The sequence below is a fragment of the Sturnira hondurensis genome, unplaced genomic scaffold (genome assembly GCF_014824575.4).
Source record: "Sturnira hondurensis isolate 20B ecotype Veracruz unplaced genomic scaffold, ASM1482457v3 Scaffold0021490, whole genome shotgun sequence".
Lineage (NCBI taxonomy): Eukaryota > Metazoa > Chordata > Mammalia > Chiroptera > Phyllostomidae > Sturnira > Sturnira hondurensis.
The window spans coordinates 2,275,181-2,295,598 of NW_028094121.1; the positions used below are offsets into that span (position 1 = coordinate 2,275,181).

At 43.1% G+C, this 20,418-nt stretch overlaps 1 protein-coding gene across 1 annotated transcript; it reads left to right on the plus strand.

The window, feature by feature from the left end:
* The first annotated feature begins 1,453 nt into the window (after positions 1–1,453).
* Positions 1,454–20,356, plus strand: PPT1 (palmitoyl-protein thioesterase 1). Its single transcript, XM_037032644.1, has 9 exons — positions 1,454–1,608; positions 6,966–7,075; positions 7,289–7,416; positions 8,392–8,462; positions 10,353–10,455; positions 15,405–15,495; positions 16,312–16,410; positions 17,731–17,802; positions 18,909–20,356. The coding sequence occupies exons 1-9, from the start codon at positions 1,485–1,487 to the stop codon at positions 19,029–19,031; spliced, it is 921 nt and encodes a 306-aa protein (XP_036888539.1). The 5' UTR covers positions 1,454–1,484; the 3' UTR covers positions 19,032–20,356.
* The last annotated feature ends 62 nt before the right edge of the window (positions 20,357–20,418 follow it).

A 20,418-nucleotide genomic window follows, 5' to 3' on the forward strand; every position in this document is an offset into this window, starting at 1 on the left:
GCTCGTTAAAGGCAAGTTGTTCAAAAAATTGTTAAATTGTGTACATGTGAGAGACCTGTGTTTGGAAAAACCACAAATCTATAGTGTCTTCAGTTACTGCTCCACTTTAAAGAAATATTTGAAGGAATCATAGATAATTTGTTAAGGGAAAGAAGCACAAACCACTCTGAGAAACACTTCGATCAGAGACTCCGTAATTACAAAGAAAAGCCCAAGGCTGTGTAAAAAAATTGGTGATGGAATTTACAAGTTAAAATAAAATGGTTATAATATACAATAAACAATAAACAATATTTTCAACAACGTTTTATTGTATATTATAACCATTTAAAATGGTTGTAATTTGTATATTATATTGTATATTATAACCATTTAAAATGGTTATAATATACAATAACAATAAACTTATTCTCTTAAACAAAACTGTATTTTGTATAATGCTTTAGAAATATGTATTTTAATCGACTTTTTCAATTAACCTACCACCAGTCCCAACAGCATGTTGGGTCTCTGTTAGGTTTGTAACCAGCTTTTCCTTTACAATATACTGAGAATATTTATCATGCCTCACAATATTCCATTGCATGGTGGATACACCCTGATTTACTTAACAAATTCCCTACTTAAACTATGTCAGTGTTTTCATGGCCGGGGAGGTGCGGGAGGTTCTCTTGAGCAGAGAACTATGATGGAAGTGAACTGAAACAGTCATTCTGGCAACAGAACATAAAATGTATTAAAGGCGGGGGCTGAGGGTGGATGGAAAGGGGGAGAACGGTAGATGAGAGGCTCCTGCAGTAATCCAGCTCTGAGAATAGACCAGGAAGTGGCAGTGGCGTTTCTCATCACTCTAAAGCACCCAACAGTTGTTCTTGTCAGTCTGGAAAGCCCTGATATTTCCTGAGAACACACTATACTTTTCCTCCCCTCTACATTAGCTCATTCCAGTCCTTCTCTCGCATTTCATCTTAGCCTGTTGAAACCATACCTTTCTTTCAAGATCCTTAATAAACTATCACACACTCTGCCTTGATTGGTCCTGGCAGAAATGATCTCTCCTCTTCCATTTCTAATAGACAGCTAAGTTTTCCTTTCCTTTCTTCTTTCCCCAAAGTACTTTTCTTCCAAGGCACTACATTGCTGTGGTTGAAAGCAAGGACTTTGGAACCTCCAATCTGCTATCTCGACTTCGGCACTTTACCCAAATTCTCAGTGCCTCTGTGTACCGACTGCAAAATGGGGAGAAGTTATTACGAGGATAAATCAATGAACAACAGATTTAAAGCACTTAAAAGGGTGTTTGACATAAAGCACTGCATAAATGTTAGTATTCATTTTGATTCACCGGGGCGGGCAACCTGCTACAGGATCGCACCAGAGCAGACGCCCACGTCGCGGGGCAGCCCCGGCGAAGGCGTGGAAGAAGCGCCGCGCGGAAACCGCGCCTGACCCCGGCGCGAGCGCGCTCACGTGGTTGAGCCAAGATGGCGTCGCCCAGCTCGCTGTGGCTTTTGGCTGTTGCTCTTCTGCTGGCGTCTTGCGCTGCCCGGCGACTGGGGCACCTGGACCCGCCCGCGCCGCTGCCGCTGGTGATCTGGCATGGGATGGGTGAGTGAGTGACAGGAGGATCCGAAGGGTTTAGACTCTTTCCCTCTTTCATCCTGGGTTCGCGTCTGCAAAGTGCGATCGCGAAGCGCGAGGACAGTGGTTACCTAGCAGCCGGATGGCGGGATGTTAGGATTTGGGGGCTGCTCTGCATTAGGAAGGGAGGAGAGCAAGGATCTGCCCTTGTGGTGAGCGCCCCCAGAGACCTGTGCACTGCGTTCGGGTTTTTCGTGCTCAGCTTGTTTAATCCTCGGAGCAGTGGCATCAGGATGCTGGCACTTGGTGTCGGGGAGAGCTGGATTGCCTCTGCGTGACCCAGACGGATATCCATCCTTTTATTCATTCACACATTGAACAGAGATTTGTTAGGCACCTGTAGTTCGGGTATACATTTAACACATTTATTGAGCACCTATAGATTTCTACAGAGAAGGGTGTAGAAACTGAAGATGGAGACTTACAAATTTGCAAAGATCAGGAAAGGATTCACTGAGAAAGTGATGCCTGAGTAAAGACCTGAAGTGGACAAAGAAGATGCCATGTGGCTGTCTGGTACAAGGAACAGCAGGTGCAAAGGCCCTGAGGCAGAAGTGTGACTGGTATGTTTAAACTACATTCACACTAACCAATGTGGCTCAGTTGGTTGTGTGTCATTACAAAACAGAAGGTTGTCAGTTCCATTCCTGGTCAGGGCACATGCCTGGGTTGCCGGTCGGGGAGTGTTCGAAGGCAACTGACGAATGTTTCTCTCTCGCGGAGATGTTTCTTTCCCTCTCCTTCAGGATTTCTCCCTTCCCTGCTCTCTAAAAATAAATAAAATCTTTTTTTAAAAAAAGGAAAAGGAAACTATATGCAAGTCAGTGTGATGGGAACTGAGTGAGCAAGGAGAAGAATATAGAAGTAGGTGGGGTGGGGGATGGGGCTGCAAGTGTTATTAGGCCTACTAAGGCTACTGTAGGGACTTTGGCTGGAGTGAGATGGGAAGCCCGTGGAGGGGAGAGTTGAGATGAGTGACAAGATCTTAATTTACATTTTAAAAGGATCGTTGTAGTTGATAATAGATTGTGGAGGTCATGGACATTTGCAGGGAGACAAGAAGCTATTACAGTAATTTAAACAAGAGATGACTATGGCTTGAAACAGTATAGTTATATGGAGAAGTGTCAAAGTTTGGAATATTTTGAAGGTGGAACCAATGGGATTTGCTAACAGGTGAGATGTAGGTTGAGTGAGAAAGAAAGGAATCAAGGGTGACTCCTGGAGATTTGGCCTGAACAACTAGAAGGATGTAGTTGTCATTTTACCCAAGCAGAGAAGTCTGTAGGGGAGCACATTTGGGATGGGAGAAAATCAAGGGTCTGCTTTTGAACTTACTAAATTTGAAATGCTTGTTGGACATCCAGGAGATGTAGAGGCATTTGGAGTGTGGTGTCTAGGAGAGGAAAAGGCCAGAGATTTAAATTGAGGAGCCTTCAGCTTATGGCTGTAAAGCCAGGAGACTGGGGGGGACAACCTAGGGCATGTATGCAGAAGAGGGAAAAGGATTGAGGATTGAGCCCTGAGGCACTCTCTACGTGTAGGGGTTAAGGAGATGAGAGGAGAAACTGCAAAGAAGACAGTGATGGGACAACCAAGAAGGTGAAGGAAAGTTAGGAGAGTGCAGCCTCCTTGGAAACAGGTGGAAATGTTTTAAGGGGAAGGGGTAATTACCTCTATGGAATGTTGTTGACAGGCCAAGTAAGATAAGGGCAGAGAATTGGTTATTGGATTTGGTGATGTGAAGATCCCCAGAGACCTCGACAAAATGGTGAGGGGGCGAGCCTTAATGGAATGGGTTGAAGGAGAGTGTTCAGAGAGGAATTAGAGTCAGTAAATACAGTTAGTTCTTTCAGGGCTTTGGTCCAGGTCCTCCCAGAGTCGTCAGTGGGTGAGGAGGCAGGAAAGTAACCAAGAATTACAGTTCAGTGCGGCAGATGTTTTTATGAGAGAAATTGAAGATGCTGTAGTTCTTAGCATTTTCCTCTTTAAAAACTAATTCTTAAGCTTCCTCTCAGCCTACTTCACCCACTCAGTGGCCAGTCACTTTGCTTCCCATTCTTAGTTCTGGTTCCTTAAAACAGGAAAAGAAACAGAGCTGGGCCTTGGGTGAAACAAGGAAGCCCCTATAGAGCAGCGATTTTCAACCTGTGTCATCTCATGGCACACAGAAACGAAATTACTAAATTTACTTTAGTAATTACTTAATTACTAAAATTCTGTGACATGTCAAAAAATACCCTTTTTGCTGAATTGACCAAAAAAAGAAAAGGTATAATTTTGATTCATTCATACCAAGCAGATGGCTATTGTTGTGTTGGCTGTTTTCATTTTTAAATTTGACAATCTAAGGGAAAAGAGGTGAGTGAGCCTGACTAAATAGTCAGGTGTTGCATGTTTTAAAAATTCTCGTGTCGTACTCGTATGCCTGCCTCAGCATACCGGTTGAAAATCCACTGCCCCGGAGTAGAAGATTTAAAGATTTTATTTATTTATCTTTAGAGGGGAAGGGAAGGAGAAAGGGAGAGAAATATAAACGTATGGTTGCCTCTTGTGAGTACCCTGCTGGGAACTGGCATGTGCCCTGACTGGGAATAGAACCACGATCCTTTGGTTCACAGGCCCACACTCAATCCACTGAGCTACACCAGCCAGGACTGGAATAGCAGATTTAAAGAGGCACTTACTCTCTAGTGCATACAAGTTTGTGGTCAACACTTGCATGAACCTGAGAATGAACCTTAAATTTTGTGTCCTGGGTGCTTTGCCTGCCGTAACCTTATTCTTGCCTTAAAGAAAAATTCAGTCCCAAAGCACAACTGAGTCCATTAACCCAAAATGTTCCTGATGACAAGAGAGGAGAATTGGCACCTCTGCTTATTTTTCATTTGTAAATTTGGTGTCCCAATCATATTATATGGACTTTTGAAGTTTACTACTTGATGAACATGAGCTAAGCAAAACATGTTTTGTTTTTAATTGAGGTGAAATTCATGTAGCATATAATTAACTATAATAAAGTATATAATTCAGTGGCATTTAGTGTATTTATAGTGTTGTACAACTACCGCTTTCCTCCAGTTTTTTAATCTTCACTTGAGGATATGTTTACTGATTTTTAAACAGAAAGAGAGGGGGGAGAGAGAAACATCGATCGGTTGTCTCCCATACATGCTGGACTTGGGATCAAACCTGCAACTTAGATATGTGCCCTCACCTGGGATCAAAGCTGCAACCTTTTGGTGTACGGGACGACACTCCAACCAACTAAGCCACTTGGCCAGGTCCACTTCTCTCTAAGACTTCCAAAACTTTTAAAAATCACCCCAGAAAATACCTGTACCCATTAAATAATCATTCTTCAGTCCCCATCTGCCACAACCCCCTGAAAATGTTCAGTCTGCTTTCTGTCCATGTGGATTTGTCTCTTTGGGTGTATTGTATAAAAAGAATCATATAATATGTGACCTTTTGTGTCTGGCTTATTTCACTGACAGTGTTTTCCAGGTTCATCTGCATGTGTCAGTACTTCATTCCTTTTTATGGCTAAATACTATTCTGTTGTGTGTATGGACCAGTATAGATGACAATTTGTTTATCCATTCATTCATTGATGGACATTTGGCTCATTTCTACCTTTGGACTTAAAAATAATGAGGTTATAAACATTTACATACACATTTCTGTATGAACATATGTTTTTATTTCTCTTGGGTATACAAGGAGGTCTGTCTGGAAAAAGTCCAGCCATTGCTAATACAAAAAGAATGGTTTGTGGGACATCAGTGTGACCTGGCAGCCAAGGAGAGGGGACTGGAATGCACATGCATGAACAATGATGACTTCACTGTACTGGTCAGTAGGGGTGGTAGACACCATTGAGTGAGCATGTGTGTTGTATGGCCGTCTCATTCAAAATGACTGAGCGAGTAGAGCAATGAATCTATCACATTTTGCGTTAAGCTTGAACATTCATCTGTGGAAACTATTTGGATGATTCAGAGGGATGCAGCTATGGGCAACTTCTGATTGGCAGCTTTATCACGACAACATGCCCTCTCATGTATCACGTCTCATGCAGAGTTTTTTGGCCGACCATCAAATTACCCAGGTGACTCAGCCCCCTTACAGTCCAGATTTGGACTCTGGCTTTTCCCAAAACTAAGGGAAGAGATTTCAGACCATGGAAGAGATTCAGGGAAGTACGACAGGGCAGCTGATGGCGATTGGGAGAACTGTGTGAGGTCCCAAGGTGCCTACTTTGAAGGGGACTGAGGTGTCATTGTCCTGTATACAGTGTTTCTTGTGTCTTATTCAATGAATGTCTCGTTGTCATATTACAAGGCTGGACACCTTCTGGAAAGTCCTCATGTCTGGAAGTGAAATGGCTGGGTCATATGATAACCATGTATTAATGTTTTGAGGAACTACCAACCTGTTTTCACAATGGCCGCATCACATTACATTTCCACCAGCCATGTACAAGGGTTCCTATTTCTCCATATCCTGCCAGTACTTGTTATTTTCCTTTTTAAAAACTTAACTAATAAACCGTTCATTAAAGTCATCCTACTAGGTGTGCAATGGTATCTCATTGTAGTTTTTTAAAAACTTTTATTTATTGATTTTAGGAAACGAGGAAGGGGAAGAGAGAAAGAAACATTGATTTTTTAAAAAAGATTTTATTTATCTATCTATTTATTTTTTAGAGAGAGGAAGGGAGGGAGAGAAACATCAATGTGTGGTTTCCTCTCACGTGCCCCCTACTGGTGCGCAACCTAGGCATGGAGACTGGGAATCAAACCAGTGACCCTTTGATTTGCAGGCTGGCACTCGACCACTGAGCCACATCAGCCAGGGCAGAAACATTGATTTTTTTTGTTCCACTTATTTATGCCTTCATTGGTTGATTCTTATACGTGCCCTGACCTGGGATTGAACCTGCAGCCTTGGCATATCGGGACCACACTCTAACCAACTGAGCTACCTGGCTAGGGCTCTCATTGTAGTTTTGAGTTGCATTTTCCTAGTGACCAGTGATGTTCAACAGCTTTTCATGTGCTTCTGGGCCATTTGTATATTATCTCTAGAGATACAACTGTTGAAGTCCTTTTTTCCATTTTTAATTAGGCTTCTTTATGTCATTGAGTTGTGAGAGTTCTTTGTATATTTGGTATATTAAACCTTCACCAGATAAATGTTTTATAAATATTTTCTCCTGTGCTATATGTTGTCTTTTCACATTCTTGATCATGCCCTTTGAAGTACAAAAGTTTTTAAAAATAATGTTTGATTCATGAGTGCTCATTGTCTTTGTTGTCTAGGAGACAGCTGTTGTAACCCCTTAAGCATGGGTGCTATCAAAAAAATGGTTGAGCAGAAAATACCTGGAATTTACGTCTTATCTCTAGAGATTGGGAAGACCCTGATGGAGGTAAGGCACTTTTTATAGCTCTGTTCCTTTGAAGGTTTGCTGGCTAATTTCATGGAATGTACCTTGTATTTTTAGCAGCAAATCATGCAATGGCACTTAAACTCTTGAGTGGCTTTTGTGAGGACACCAACCTAGACAAGTTTACCTCTTAGAGAAGACGCCAGTGCTTGGTTTCAGTCCCATCTTTTCACTTCTGTGTGGCTCCTCTTTTAGGATGTGGAGAACAGCTTCTTCTTGAATGTCAATACCCAAGTCACAACAGTGTGTCAGATTCTTGCTAAGGATCCTAAGTTGCAACAAGGCTACCATGCTATGGGCTTCTCCCAGGGAGGCCAGTTTCTGTGAGTTCATTTCTGTTATACCAATTATATGGAATTTATTTCTTTTTTTCCTATTCAGATAGAGCCATTCCTCTAATTCTTTTTTTTTTTCATCCTCACCCGAGGACATGCTTATTGATTTTAGAGAGAGGGAAAAGGGCGGGAGAGAGAGAAGGAGAGAAACACAGATGTAAGAGAGAAGCATCCATCCATTGCCTCTTGTGCACACACCAACCTAGAACCAAACCCTCAACCTAGGCATGTGCCCTGACCAGAAATTGAACCTGTGGCCTTTTGGTTTACGGGATGACTCTGCAATCAACAACCACACCTGCCAGGGCTCCTCTGGTTCTTTTTGGGTCTGCACCTGTCTTGTTTTTTTCCCCAATCTATAAGTATATTTAGAAAGTTAGAGAGGTAGAAGTGAGCTGTAAAAGAAATGGGCTCAGGAAACAAGTTCCAGAGGCAAAAGCAGGGCCCTTGGACCTTAGGAGAGAGAGAGAAGGCAAACCCTCTCTGGGGCAGGGGGTGGGAAAATGTGCTGGCGTGTTCCTTAGAGAGCTGCCTGGAAACTATTCTGAAATGTTTCCATAAAGAAGCTTTATGGAACTTCTTTTCTTTCTTTCTTTTTTTTTTTAATTCTTACCCCGAGGACATTTTTTCATTGCTTTTAAAGAGAGGAAAGGAGAAAAAGAAACATTGATGTGAGAGAAGAGCATCGCACCTGGACTGGGGAACCTAGGCACGTGCCCTGACTGGAAAACGAATGCTCAATCTTTGGGTTCCAGGACAATGCTCCAACCAATTGAGCCACACTGGCCAGGGCTATGGAACTTACTTTTTATGAAAGAATAAAGATTTGTTTGGTCCTATCAGAGGAAAATCCTGAAACTGTGGCCTTGGGGAACTACAGAGAATTAAGTATCTTAATCTGGGGAATTGACTGTTGGTGTCCATTTCCATCTGACAGAGCTGATAATCCTTTTCCCCCCTCAGGAGGGCCGTGGCTCAGAGATGCCCCTCGCCTCCTATGGTCAATCTGATCTCAGTCGGGGGACAACATCAAGGTAACTTTGGCCTCTTTGCCTCCTTTTTCCTGTGTTCTAACCCACATGACCACCTGATTTAAAAAAATATATATTCTAGCAGCTCTATTTGTACAAAAAGTCAGCCATCCTTGCAAAATTCTGCTTTCCCAGCTTATTACAAACTAGCCAGTATTCTCAAAGAAGCAGGAAGAGACGTAGGGTTCCATAGGCCTGAACACAAGTGAATTGTTGTTAAGTTGCTGTGTGCTTCTCCAGTTAAATCGACACGATTCCCTGGAGGTGGAATGTTTGCAGCTGTGTAGCATGTGGTCAGGTTAAGGAATTAGGAAAGCCTAACAACATTTTCTGTTTTCTGACATTGGCAATGTCTGTTGAATTTGGGCTTAGGTAGAGAGTAATGTCTAAGCTTTTTTTGTCTGTAAAATAAACAGTAATTAAATCCTTCAAGGATCAACAGGTTTTCTGTTTAGACAGAATTGCAGGATATTCTGATAGAGAAGGATATATCTGTGGAGTAGAACTTTATTTCTATTCTGGTAAGTATGGCTAGTAGGTGGTGTAGTGTAGGGGCAGAAGGGCTCTCCTTATAATCAGGAAACTGGGTTCACCCAGTCAACTATTACTGATGGGCAGGTAATTTGGTATCATGGGTCCCTTCCACAGATGAGGGAAACTAAAATAAAGCCCTGCTCTTCTTAAGGGAATTTTTCAAAGGATGAAATGAATAGGCAGGAAAATAATTTCTAAAAGTGCAAGTATTATGCAAGTGCAAATTGGTAAAAACACCTTTATCACTTACCCATTCAAAAAATATTTATTGGAAACCTACAAGCAAGACAGACAAGGTGCCTGCTTTCAGGAAACTTCTATTCTCATTGGGGAGGAGGGCAAGAACAGACATGAAACAAATAAAACACAGTCAGTGGTGACCAAGATGAAGAAACAAATGAGTTACCACTTGGTAGAGAGAATCCTGGTTGTGCTGGTCAGAGGTGTGCGCTCTAGAGCTCGAACGGCCTGCGTTCATCTCCTGGCCGTATCACTTACTGTCTGACCTTGGACAAGACGTTGAACCTCTCTGTTTTAAACATACCTGTAATGGGGCAAATAAGGATTTCTACTCCACAGGGCAATTGTGAGGATTAAATTAGTTATTGTCGGTATGTGTTCAGAACTGTGCCTGGTACCCCAGGAAATGTTATTGAGGAGGATAGTGAGGACAAAAGTGTAACTGGGAGAGGGAAGGAAACTGGGTCGGTTGCTACTTGAGTTAAGGTCACCAGATGGGACTTCTCTAAGCTAAGGTCTGTGAGATGCGAGTCTAGCCATTGAAGCAGCAAGAGAACTATGGGCATACCTTGTTTTATTGCACTTAATTTATTGTGCTTCGCAAATACTGCATTTGCATCAACATCTGGGGAGACCATCAGCAAAAAGATTATAGCTCACTGAAGTTCCAGATGATGGTTAACATTTTTTAGCAATAAAATATTTTTTAATTAAGGTATGGGCATTATGTTTTTAGACCTAAGACTGTTGCCCACTTAATAGACTATAATATAGTGTAAACATAACTTATATGCACTGGGAAACCAAAAAGTTTGAATGGCTCGCTGTGATGCTCGTTGTATTGCAGTGATCTGGAACTGAGCCCACAGTATCTTGGAGGCACGCCCGTACGTCCTCCAGGGAGGAGCAGGTGCAAAGGTTCTTAGGCAGAGAGTGTGGGAGTATCAGGAGGAAGCAGGTTATTGCACTAATACTAAGTACATTCTCTTTTTTGAAGAATACATGAATGATGGCAGGGTTAAGGTTTTTTTTCCTGTTGTTTCTCATAGTGCCTTGTACATAGTAGGTATTCATTATGTAACTATTGAAGGACTGAATGATGGTTTTCTGCTACTCCAGGTGTTTTTGGACTCCCTCGGTGCCCAGGAGAGAGTTCTCACATCTGTGACTTGATCAGGAAAACACTGAATGCTGGGGCTTACAAGAAAGTTATTCAAGAACGGTATGTATGGTTAGCTGAAAAGGACACTGCTGTCGCTGCATGAAAATACCATGCTGACTTTCATGCTAACGGTGATTCTTGGTGATGTTCAAATGAGATCGTTTTCCTAAATATCTCTACTATTTGCTCAGTTTTACTGTAAACCTAAAACTGCTTTAAAATTAATTTTAAAATGAAAGGGAGAGCTGCCCTGACTGGTGTGGCTCAGTTGGATGGGCGTCATTCCCCAAAGTGAAAGGTCTTGGGGTCCCGTTCCCAGTAGGGCATACGCCCAGGTTGCATGTGGGTTTGGTTCCCTGTGCACATATGAGAGGCAACCGATCCATGTTTCTCCTCACTTGATGTTTCTCTCCCTCTCTATCTCCTTCCCTTCTCCCCTCTCTAAAAATCAATAAATAAAATCTTTAGGGCATTTTTCTATATGGGAAGAATGTAATTCCAACAGAATAAATATTCACCTTAAAAACAATCAAAAAGCCTTTAGAAAGTACCAAGCTCAGGAGTTACTGTTAATATTAGAGGAGAGATTCTGTCTGTTGTCAGCAGCAAGGGGTTAGCCTCCTATGTCCATGTTCCCGACTCCTCAGATGCGTTTGGATATTTATTTTCTCTCTCTCTTTCTCTCTCTTTTGGAATATGTTCTTGTTCAGTTGTTTCTAAACTAAAATATACATCAGAACTGCCTGGGAAATGCATTGAAAATGGATTCTAGGGCTCCATTCCTAGAAATTCAGATTCAGTAGGTCTAGAGTATTCTAGGTGGTAACAGATTTGGGGTTAATTAGTATAGTTATAGTATCTGTCCTGCAGGTTTTCCAAGTGTAGCATTTTTTCTAATAATAGCTCTTTGGTACACTTCCTTGAAGCCATTTTCCAAGGTTTAACCTTGTGAATGACTCAAATAGAGATAAATAATCTCCTTTTCTTCCATTTGCTATACTTACAGTCACAAAGTGGTCTTAGGTCAACAGTGCCACCTGATGGTCAGTGAAGGAAACTGAGATACTTTATATTTCCATCTTTCCTCTCAAGCAGCTTAAACCATTGCATTTATGTCCTACATATTCCTTGTTCTCATGGATGTGGCCTCTTACACTTCATTGTTATTTTTAAAGATTTTATTTATTTATTTTTTAGGGGGAAGGGAGGGAGAAAAAAGTGAGAAACATTGATATGAGAAACGTGATCAGTTGCTTCTTGTACATGCCGCAAAAACAGGGGACCGAACCCACAACTCAGGCATGTGCCCCAGCGGGGAACTGAACCTGCAGCCTTTCACTTTGTGGGGCAATATCCAACCAACTGAGCCACACTGGTCAGAGACTGGTTCCTTTTTCTCTTCATGCAGACCCCCTCTCCTACTGCGGTGAGAGGTGGCCTGGTCCAGCTTGTTTAGCAGATTATCTCGGTCTAAGGCTAGACACTCTGGGTTCCAGTTCAGATTCTTAGGAGAGGGACCTTGCCCCAGCTCAGGTCAGGTTCCTACATGTTCTCAGTAGCTGAAGCCAACCATACCCACCCCTGTTACTGGTAGGAGGGGGCAGGAAGGGTGCCATTTCCACACCAGGGAGAATGGTTTTAATTTAGGCAGAGATCCCAGAAGATGTCTTCTGCACTGTTCAGAAGACCATTTAACCATAGCAAAGTAAGTTTGATAGCCTGATGCCTGGAGTAAGCAGTGAGGGATTTCAAGCACCAGGCCCTGGCCAGGTGCAGTGGGGACAATGAGTAATGGTAAGTGTAGTAACACCCTCTGGCCTTCTGACTATGAAATCCGCTCTCTAGTTCCCCTCTGAGATACTGGCAACCCTTCCTGATTTCTCCTTCCTCATTTCCTCCCTGCCATCCCCCACCCCCAGGGTCAGTCACCCTGGCCTTGGCCTCTCGTCTTCCCCTGTGCCAGCTCTGCTCTCCCAACTTGCCCTGTCCTTGGTCCATGGCTCTCGGTGCTTTTCTTCATTGCCCCACATTGCCCACAACTTGCCATACTTTTTCCTGGAAATACTGAGGCCACCACTCAGGTTCCCTCAGACACTTTTCAACTGTCCATAAAAGTATAGAGAGTAATATAACAAACTGCTGTTTTTGTCATATTCACCTCAGCTATTTTTAAGAACAAAAACATTTCAGATAAAATTGAATTTTTCTACATATCTCTCCCGGGTCCCATTCTTTCCCCTCCCTCCACAGGGCCAACTTCTGTCAAGAAATCAAAATCTAGCCTTTCTATTAAAAATGTTTAGCCCTGGCTGGTGTGGCTCAGTGGATTGAGCGCGGGACTGCAAACCAGAGGATTGCGGTTCGGTTCCCAGTCAGGGCACATGCCTGGGTTGCCGGCCGATTCCCAGCGGGGGACGTATGAGAGGCAACCATACATTGGTGTTTCTCTCCCTCTCTCCTTCCCTTCCCCTCTAAAGATAAATAAATAAAATCTTAAAAAATAAAAATAAAAATAAAAATGTTTACATTATATGTGGTACATATCTATCCATAATCAGGTAGTACATAATGTTGTATATTTAAAATTTTATGTAATGGATACCTTATTGTATATTTCCTTCTACAAATGACTTTTTCACTCAGTATTATGTTTCTGAGATCTAAACATGTTATACACATGAAGCTGATTTGTTTTCATTGCTGCATGGCATTTTATTATGACTTCACAGTGTATTGATTCCATATTGCAAACATTTCATCATTTCCAGGGTCTCATAAAACAAACAACTTTCAGAGAACATTGCGTGTTGAAAAGCCCCGTTTCCCCTCTCGTGTTCTGACTCCATTACTAACGTTTTGACCTTGGGCAAGCTACTTAATCAATCACTCTGAATATGGTTGCCTCACTTGTAAACATGAGTATAATAATAGTACTTAGCCTGTGAAATTCTTGTAAGGATTAAATAGGTTAACCTATATAAAATGCTTAGAATAAGCCTGGTATGTGGTGGGTGCTGTGTGTTACTATTATTATCTCTAAGCCACGATGGCCAGAGCCTGAGAGGGTAGCGGCTTGTCTTACCAAGGACGGCCTATGGTTGGGCAGTTCTGGCTCGGGAGCTCTCCTCTCCTGCCTGTCCACATGCTTCACTGGAAAGTGACTGTGTAGCCTTGGGAGAGTTCCGTAACCTTTCTGAACCTGGCTCCTCAGTGGTAGAAAGGAGGTAATAGTACAAACCCATGTTTCTTCTCTGTCCACCTTCTGAAGGGCCCCCCCTCCAACTGCCCCTCCTGCTGCAGCACTTCCGGCTTCTGCTCATCCTCGTGTCCTTCCCCCTGGCTGTCCCATGGGCACCAGGCTCCTTACAAAGCAAAATGTCTTTCACTTCTTCCTGTTGCCCCATCTTAGCTCTGTTTCCTTTTCACACGGAAAGGTGACCTATGACTACCTCCTTCATTCCTTCTTTTATCCTTAGCCATTAGGATGCCCCACTGCCATCCTGAGTCACCAGAACCTGGCCTGGCAAGATCCAAAGAACTTTGTGTTATTTCACGTACATTTTCTGAAGCATCTTGATTGGCCACCTGTGTGTACTCAGCGCTCATCCTTTCTCAGCATTTGACACTTGACTTCCCACTTGTGAGGCTTTTTCTTCCCTGTTCATCTAACTGTACTCTTGTCATGTCCCTAATTCCTCCCCCTCCTTTATTGCCGAGCCCACTTCTGTCATCCTGTTTCCTTGGGCAAACGCCTGCAAACGCTAGCCGCTGAGCATCCGCCCCCTGCTAGGCAGTCACTGCTGAGGACCTGACAGTCTCAGAGGGGAGAGACAGGGGCGAGTGCTTTCACATGGTAAGCGGTAACAATGCTCAAACAAAAGGATAAGACCACTACTAACACCAGGATTTCATAAATGTTCAGAGTTCATTTCATTTTTTTAAATTGGAGAAACTAAACATTTACATGCTTTCAAGCACATTTATAAACATTATAAAACGTCACTCAGACCGCTGACAGTCCAACGGCTGCCTCCTTTAAGCTCAGTCCTGTCTGCCCCTGGAGCTGCCATCATCTGATGTAGCGGGTCCTGGTGGGCTTTAGTGCCGCCCTGCCCTGCCGAGTGGCGCTTGCTGGACCACAAATCTCTGGGCAGCTCTTTCACTCTGTCTGCGGGCTCCTGTTGTGGGGATTTCTTTTCCTGCCAAATTGGGATAGTCCCACTCATGTTCTAATCCCTGCCTTTCCCCAGAGGACTTCTCCCATTAGGTCCATGCTCAGCTGGATTGCTGCTGCGGGGAAGCAGGAACTAGGTGGGAACTAGCTGCTGGGAGGATTTATGGTAGAACCGTTAGGTTTGGTGGGGGAGGGCAGGAGGGGAGAGAAGGGGAAGTGGAGACAGACTGGAAAGTAAAAAAGTGTGAGAACTGCTGACCTGTGTGCAATAGTATTATAACCTCCAAATATCTGCCTCTTGTCCTTTAAAATCACATGACATATGCCAGTATCCTGAAAACTGGTGTCATCACTCAGTACTATGATAAATGCTTTGTGATTGGAAGGTTAGACCTCCATCCCAATCTGAAGGTGGCAAGAGGGATGGAGAGAGAGATGAAGAGGTAGATGGGTAAAGAGCGGGCAGAAGTGGTGGGATTTGAGCTGAGTCTTGCAGGATGAGTAGGAAGGAAAGGAGGATGAAGGAAGGATAGCATGTACCATCATGACCTGGAAGCATAAGTGTGAAAAAGCTCACTGCCCCAGGGGAGCCATATTGCTGAGTCCTTTTCCTAAGCTTCAGCACTTTCTTTACTGTGTTAAATAGCACATCCTCATCTCAGGTGTCTAGGTGAGGAACTGTTTGGTAGGTGGAAATCTTGTCTTCACTATTGGAAGGCAAGACCTGGGACTTGAAGGCTCTGGGTCTCTATCCTGTTGAAGTCTCTTGGTGACCTATGCACAGGGGCGTGCTGATACGCAGCTCAGTCATCTTGATTCCTTTTTCTTTCTGCAGCCTGGTGCAAGCGGAATACTGGCACGACCCCATAAACGAGGACATGTACCGCAACCACAGCATCTTCTTGGCAGATATTAATCAGGAGAGAGTACGCACCCCACCCAGGCTACCGTAGTTATGCTTTCATTTTCTTATTTGGGGCGTTTATCAAAAGATCAGCAGTGACTGCTCACCCAAAATATCCTAGGCAGAACCCGGGAAACAGTGTTGGTTTTTTTGGTCGGGGAGCCAGTGCTTCTGAGATTCAGTTCCTTTTAGGGAGGCTGCCATCCCTTCGGCTTTCTTCCCTTAGGTCCTTTCCCTTTCCTAGTCTTGAAGCACCGCCACTCAGTGGGTTGCTGGCTGGTGTGGAATTTCACAGCTGCTGTCTTACTGAGGGAAGCCGCCTTGGTGGGTCGCTTTTGGGTCAAATTTTCTCAGAAAAGAGATTTTTACTTAGAAAAGAGACTGCAAAGGGGATGGTGTGTCCCAAACACAAGCATTGTTTGTGAGAGTCTGGTAGACTGGATGGCTGTGTGTGTTTTTATCTGGAGGTTTTTAAACAATTTTTTTTGAAAGAAGGAAAAAATAATAGTATAGCAAAACCCACTCAGAAATTGCAGCTTATTTTGCCGTGGCTGTCTCTGGCTAGATGTTTTCCACCTGTGTGACAGATACCTGTGGAGGGCAGTGACAAATTAAGGGTGGCACCTTGGTTAGTGGGGAAATGCCAGTCAGCTAGGATGGTAAGAAGAGGCTGTACAAAGTGTATTCTGGCCAGGAAGCTGAAAAAGCAGCCCGTACCGTGGGGGAGAACCATGGTGTCATGTCTGGGGTCAGGGAGACCAGAGTACTGGAAGGCTTCATTTCCCATGCTGGAACCTGAGGGTGATGTCTCTGAGATACTGCTGGGCTTTCTCTCCAGGGTATTAATGAGTCCTACAAGAAAAACCTGATGTCCCTAAAGAAGTTTGTGATGGTGAAATTCCTCAATGATTCCATTGTGGACCCTGTGGATTCTGAGGTAAGACATTGCTTGGGCAGGCCACAACATGCCAGGAGACCATAGGAGTAAGTGACATTAAAATACAGCTACCTGTTGGGGAAAAAACCTTAGTCCCTTCCACCAATTTTTGTGTAGTGCAGGGGTTCTTCGCCTGAGGTCTCTAAGTGGGACACTGAGGGTTGTGACCACCCCCACCCCAACCCAGAACTGCATGCAAAATGATACACTTGCATTTTCTGAGGGTCTATAATTTTTTATCAGATTTTCAGACTCACGACCCAACAAACAGTTCACAACCACCAGCCCCAAATCTATAAATCCGTAACGTAGACATTGAGGGTCTGCCTTGACCTGGCTTCAGCCTGTTTCTCCAGCCTCATCTCCCTTCACTATCCACTTCATACTCTCCGATCAAGCCATCATGTACTGCTTGAAATGCCCCAAACCCGGTGTATGCTTTTTCTCTTGCCTACCTTGTTCAAGCTTTTAAATCTCTTAGAATGCCCTTCCCTGGGCTTCTCCACCTGTCAAGCTTCAATTCACCTTTCAAGGCCAAACTCAAATCACTTCCTCTATTATGGATCCCATCCCTATTTCAGGTAGAATTTGCCCCCTTTTCTAGAATCAATCAGCCTCTATTATAGTATTCATCACAAGACATCAGACCAACCACCCGGGAACAGCAAACCATGGCCTGTGGCCCAAATCCAGTCTGCCACCTGCTTTCATATGGCCATGAACTAAAAATGGTTTCTATATTTTTAAATGGTTGAATTTTTTTTGATGACTTGAAAATTATGTGAAATTTGGGTTTTAGTGTCCATAAATAAAGTCCCATTGGAACACGGCCATACTTGAGTTTTTAAAAATACTGTCTGTGGCTGCATTTGTATTACAACGGCAGCATTGAGTGGTTGCAACCTTGTGACTCTTCAAGCTGAAAATATTTTGTATCTGGCCTTTATAGAAAAGTTTGCTGACCGCCTGCTGAACAATTAGTTGTTTCTGTGCCTTATGAGACTAGAGCTTTTTGAAAACAGTGACCATATATATTCATCTCTGAATGTCTGGAGAGTTCAGCACAGGATTTTCAGAGGGTAGCTGCTTCATAATTATAGAAAGCAGAATTTTTGGGAAATTGGAAAGGTCTTTGGAAAGATTAACTCACCTCAAGATCTACCCTTAAAAAAGAGATGACTCACTCTGTTTTTCCTCCTTACTACACCCTCATGATAGTTAGTTTGTTGGCAGCTGGTAGTCCTAGCTACCAGCCAGTCTTAAAATTAGTTTGGTGTATGTGCTACGTGTCTAATCTGCATATTTCTTCCTTTCCTGCAGTGGTTTGGATTTTACAGAAGCGGCCAAGACAAGGAAACTATTCCTTTACAGGAGAGCACTCTGTACACAGAGGTAACTGGGTGGGGAGAGATGCTGTCTTTCTCAGCTCTTGAAGCTATTGTTTGTGGGTGACAGACCCTGTCCTGTCCTACAGGGTGAGACCCTGTCCTACAATCTGTTAGATGGTAGTTTACAGAAATCTACACCCTCAAGGTTAGAGGACCTGCACATACCTCATGGTTTGTAGGCATGTCCAAAGGACACATCATCTAACCCTTTTTTCTGATAAAAAGGTTGGAATTGGCTTCCTCTGCTGAGGTGTAGACTGAATCAAAGAAGCCCCCAGGCATAATGAAAACAGATGGGTTTTGAAACATTAATAGATACATTTGTTTGTAAATTAGGCACCAACAAGGAGTGCTCCTCCTGCAGGAATGAATGGGACTAGAGTTAACTTTTTTTAGCAATAGGTGGTTTGTCAAGCAAGAGCTGGCAGCATTTCACCCTCTCCAGTTCCACTCTAATGATTTTGTATGGGAGAGAGACTCTCCTAAAAATGCCCAAGTGCTACTTATGTCTGAACCATTTGCTTTCTACTAGAATGTCTTCAAATTTCAGAAGCCTGTCATCTCCCCTCTTGGCTTTTCTCCTGCATTTGGTGCCCCTCTAGGGGGAGGTAAAAAGGAAACTAGGGTCTGCTAAGTTTTTGAAATTACAACTCACAACCTCCTTATAATGGATCTCAAACTGATCCAACATTGTCTTAACTGCTTATCTTCCTGTCGTATCTGTTCTGTGTCGAATAGGCTATGGGTAATGACATTTTCAACTGCAAGATATGAACGGGTCCCAAGTTGGTATCTAACGGTTGGTTGGATGTTTTAAGTTATCAAGCTAAATGCTCTCCTGTCTTTGGGTCATTCCACCTGATATTTGGAGGGTGTTTTGTCCTTCAGCTTTGGAAAACGTCAAAAAGCAGAATGTAAGATTCTACAGAATAACTTCAAGTCCTTAGGGGAAAAAATAAGGTTTCTTTTTGGCATTTTTGACAGTGCACCTAAATTTTAATACTCAGGGAAGATTGCATTTTGAGAATGTATCTCAGGGTAACATTCTATTTCTTTATTTCAAACCTTTTCATTAAGCCTTTTGATTAATTATGGCCTTCCTCTCCACAGGACCGCCTAGGACTAAAAGAAATGGACAATGCAGGACAGCTAGTATTCCTGGCTGTAGAAGGGGATCATCTTCAACTGTCTGAAGAATGGTTTTACGCCCATATCATACCCTTCCTTAAGTGAAACCTTTGCAAATTGCACCAGAGCTCAGGGAGCCCCAGCACTTACAAACCAGTAAAGACTGTACCCTTCGTGCCCAAGCCTGAGCTCCATCCAGCTTGCAACTAACCCTTCTCTAGTCATCATCTAACAAGCCCTTGCTTGGAGAGATCTAAGATCCAAATCTTATCCTTTGCCTCATCCTATCAGCATATGGTGTTGAATGCAACTTTAATTAGTTAATAACCACAGAGATTATTTTACAACCATTTGATGTGGTCGTGCTGCCTTAGGAATCGGTCTGCTTCAAGTCACCGCCAGCACTGCGCCCAGGCCCAGAAGACTGAACAAAAGCATTGGCAGATTCTAAGGGCAGACAGCTTTCTCACAAAAACCTAGCCACATTTCAAAGAGAATGCCGATACCCAGGTCTGATGCTGTTTTGCTGGTGGAGATTTAACAAGTGCGTTAAAGTGTGCAAAGTGTTGCTGAGATGTTTTTGCACAATCTGAGGCTGCCCCCCTCTCTGAGTGTGATGTCTTTTGTGGTATCTTAGCAATGATTAGATTCTGCTAGCCCACCATCATCTTTTCGTAGCACTTTTTGTCTCCTCAGGTAGTGATAAATTAGTAGCTCTGCCACAAAAGGAGGGTAGTAACACCCAATTGGATTGCTTCAGGGAGGAAGCGTATGTATTGCTTAACTTGGATGGGGGTGAGAAGCAGGTGGTAGAGAATGTAGAAATGGAAATGGAAAATGGCTGATTCTTTACATTCCATCCTTGATTAACTTGTCCATGTGACTAGTGATCTGGATTCTAAAATCACTCTGTTACAGGCATTAGCAGGGAATAGGAGGAAAAGTGTGAAGAAATCATATTTACCAGTACACTTAAAACTTGTTTCTAATGTGTTCTATGAAAGATTATTTGCTCAGAAGGCTCAGAGAACATTGCATACCCCTTTTCTCCTCTTGGAGAGATCAACCCATACCAGACAGAATATTAAGGAATCTGAGAATTCCTGTTATGGTATAACCATATGGTTTTCTTTACCCATACTACATAGTATTAATACCCATACTCTTTAAGCAGATACCTTACTTAGCCCCCACTCCCCCACCTATGAAAACCTATTACTTTTTGGAAGACTCATGCAGAATGCCAGTTTGGGGAGATGACTAGCTGTGCATGAGAGAAGTACCTTGTTAGAGAAGTTTGCCATTTATGCCTTTTCAGTCACCGTCCTCAAACCTCATTTTTCAACTAAAGATGAGCCTTAAGAGCAAGAAGGGCGGGGGGGGGGGTGAAGAACTGTATGAGGTTGTCTAAAATAAAGAGTAGCATCTTATCCTTGGCCATGTTTTCAACATTCTTACATTTCTGTATGGCAATTACAGGTAAATACTAAGT

Excerpts from the sequence above, each read along its gene's own strand:
- PPT1 (XM_037032644.1), top strand. The coding sequence starts at position 1,485 with ATGGCGTCGCCCAGCTCGCTGTGGCTTTTGGCTGTTGCTCTTCTGCTG. Across the intron at positions 8,463-10,352 it reads AGTCGGGGGACAACATCAAG|GTGTTTTTGGACTCCCTCGG; the intron begins GTAACTTTGGCC and ends CTGCTACTCCAG. Across the intron at positions 17,803-18,908 it reads AGAGCACTCTGTACACAGAG|GACCGCCTAGGACTAAAAGA; the intron begins GTAACTGGGTGG and ends TCCTCTCCACAG.